The 2,757-nt window shown below is 47.1% G+C and overlaps 1 protein-coding gene across 1 annotated transcript; it reads left to right on the forward strand.

The window, feature by feature from the left end:
• Window positions 1–1,662: 1,662 nt before the first annotated feature.
• LOC310985425 (transcription factor HES-5-like) lies at window positions 1,663–2,387 on the forward strand (the record flags this gene model as incomplete). The annotated part of the gene is given in 3 exon segments (XM_083971011.1): window positions 1,663–1,731; window positions 1,733–1,855; window positions 1,974–2,387. Coding segments are annotated over 3 exon segments (549 nt in total). The 5' UTR covers window positions 1,663–1,719.
• Window positions 2,388–2,757: the final 370 nt, after the last annotated feature.

The raw sequence follows: 2,757 nt of genomic DNA on the forward strand, positions 1-2,757 counted from the left end.
CCCACATTCTCCTCCAGAAAAAAAAATTGATTGATTACTTGTGGTTTGTTGTCCATTACTCTCATCAGACAGGTCTGCTGCCAATGTACTATAGGTATTTATACGTAGCCTACATATGTCTGACAGATACGTATATTTGACATGTGATGCTCAGACATTAATAAGAGTTTAACAATTTCATTTAGCATCAACTGATGGTTTTTTATCAATTGAGACATATATGTGATTTTTGTGCCGATTTATGTTCATATTCTTAATTCAATACTCAGAAACAGTCCATATAAAGATACAAAATTGCAGAAAAAATGTTTGGGGTTAGGGTTAGGGGGTTAGGGGGTTTTGTTTTGGACACATTTCTCCCAAACAATGCATTTTAAGAAATTTGAGGCTTTATGATTTGAATTGGATTGCTTTCATTGAGGAATGAGCCAGGGTCAAACTTGAATTTTCTCCATATGAAGCAGCTGATTACAGTTCAACCTCTGTGTAAGTGTGTTTACATTGGTACTTTTATTGAGTAAATGATGTGAGTAGCCTACTTCCTCCACCGCTGGCAGCAGGTGTTGGGCCAAATGTGAGGTTTATGGGAGAGGGATGCAGAAGAAGGAGGAGGAGGTGTAATCAGTAGGTGAGTATAGACACACAAGGAACATCCCACACGCGTCCCCCCGGCTCAGCGGAGCCTCTCATCTGATCATGCAGGTTGAAAGGCTCTGTGTTGAGGGTGGAGGGGGGTAAGGTGGGGGGGGGGGGGGGGGGGGGTCTATTGACCGGAGGATGTGTGTGAGCAGGATCCCAACCTCCTTTCCCACACTCTCTTTCCCATTTATTACATATTCTCTTAAAAGGGGTGAGTGAAAGAGGAGGAGGAGGAGGAGGAGGAGGAGAGTAGTGGTGGCTGGAGAGAGGGGGGTGGCTCTTTGAGGAGGAGGTGTCACACAATAGAAGTGTGCCTTCCCAGAGGACAATGGGTAATTGTGTTTAATTGACAGTTACTTTCTGAGGACGTTTTCCCTCCAAATTTCTAATGTTTTTTCCCCTCCTCTGTCTCGGTTGTGTCATTTGTGCAATAAAGTGAAAAAAAAAAATAGAAACACTTAACTATTGATGAACAATCCACAACAATTGACTTTAATACACATATAAACAGATAAAGTACACACACACACACTGATAAAATAACACTACAAATGTCACATAGTACAGCTTCTTTCTCCATTGTCATATTTGAACTTACTTGTTGTCATCAGTTTATTCCATTTTATTATTATCTACTGCAACAAACAGTGTATTTTATTAATACAGTCATATTTATATTACTATTATTGTGTTACACATTGAACACAAGTCTCCTCAGTGTTTCCCTCTCTTGCAGGTGAGCTCAGCTCTACTGAGCCTGTAAACTGACCCGGAGTCAGCCGTCTGAGAACGCAGCATGTGTCTTATCTTTATGTGTTTAGTGGCCCTTATCAGGCGGCCGTCCCAGCCGCTGCACATCTGCAGCAGCCTGATCAGATGAGAGAGCGGGAAGGTTCCCAGGTAATAAAAGTGCAGGGAGCTGCTGCAGCTCCACAGCTCTGCAGCAGCCTCCCTCCGCTGAGGCCACCAGGCCAGTTAACCATGAGATAATTGATGCCTCTCTCCTATTGTTGTGCGGGCCTCGCCCACTGGCCTCAGAGTGTGGGAAAGCTAATCCTGCCTGGGACTCATGGCTTTGTAATGCTAATGTGGGCCTATAAATAGAGGAGAGGGCTCCTCAGTCCCAGCACAGCTCACTCTGCTCTCCACCAGGATGGCTCCAACCAACACCAGGGACTCTCCCATCTCAGAGCTCTCCACCAAAGACAGACACAAAGTAAGTCCTGCTGCTCAGCTGCTCACTTTTCCACTATTTTCCACCTCTGCACTGTGTCTCTCCACGAGCTCTGTCCGCTGAATGTCTCTCTGACCAAGCCTCCTCTTCTCTTCTACAGCTGAGGAAACCGGCCGTGGAGAAGATGCGCAGAGATCGCATCAACAGCTGCATCGAGCAGCTCAAGGTCCTGCTGGAGAAGGAGTTTCACAAACAGGATCCCAACGCCAAGCTGGAGAAGGCCGACGTGCTGGAGATGACCGTGGTGTTCCTGAAGCAGCAGCTTCAGCGCCACAGCTCCAACGCTCACACAGCTCATGGAGACGGATACTCTCACTGCTGGAAGGAGACGCTGCACTTCCTGTCCCAGAACTCCCTAAAGGAGGTGACGCTGCCTCACCTCCAGCACCTCCACGCCGCCCACAGAGCCAGCCAGGACGCCTGCCCCACACCAGCCCTCTCCTCCCACAGCCACATCCAGGCTGCAGGGAAGCAGCTGCCCAGCGCTCACAGAGCCGTGTGGAGGCCCTGGTAGAAGCTGCTGTGGACATCGGAGGGTGGACGTCCTCCCTTTAGGAGGACGACACTGACCTCCAGAAGACTTACCTGATGATGGATGTTTCTTTTTCACATGTTCAAAGAAAAGCTGTGGAAATGACATTTGTGTTTCTTCAGATTGAAGAGTATTTTGCCTGTTGTTAAGGCAGACATTCAAGTTGTGCTCTGTTGATGCACTTTTACTTTAATTCCTCCTTCGAGTGTGTGTGTAGAGGCGTTGTCTTCATGTGGACGCTAAGCCTTGAAGTTCATTATCATTCTGAGTCTGTTTAAACTGTGTTTGAGTATGTTGAATGCCTTTTGTAAAGGCCGTGTTGGAGCTGCAGATGTTCTCCAGGAGGCATCGC

Source organism: Trachurus trachurus (genome assembly GCF_905171665.1).
Source record: "Trachurus trachurus genome assembly, chromosome: 5".
Lineage (NCBI taxonomy): Eukaryota > Metazoa > Chordata > Actinopteri > Carangiformes > Carangidae > Trachurus > Trachurus trachurus.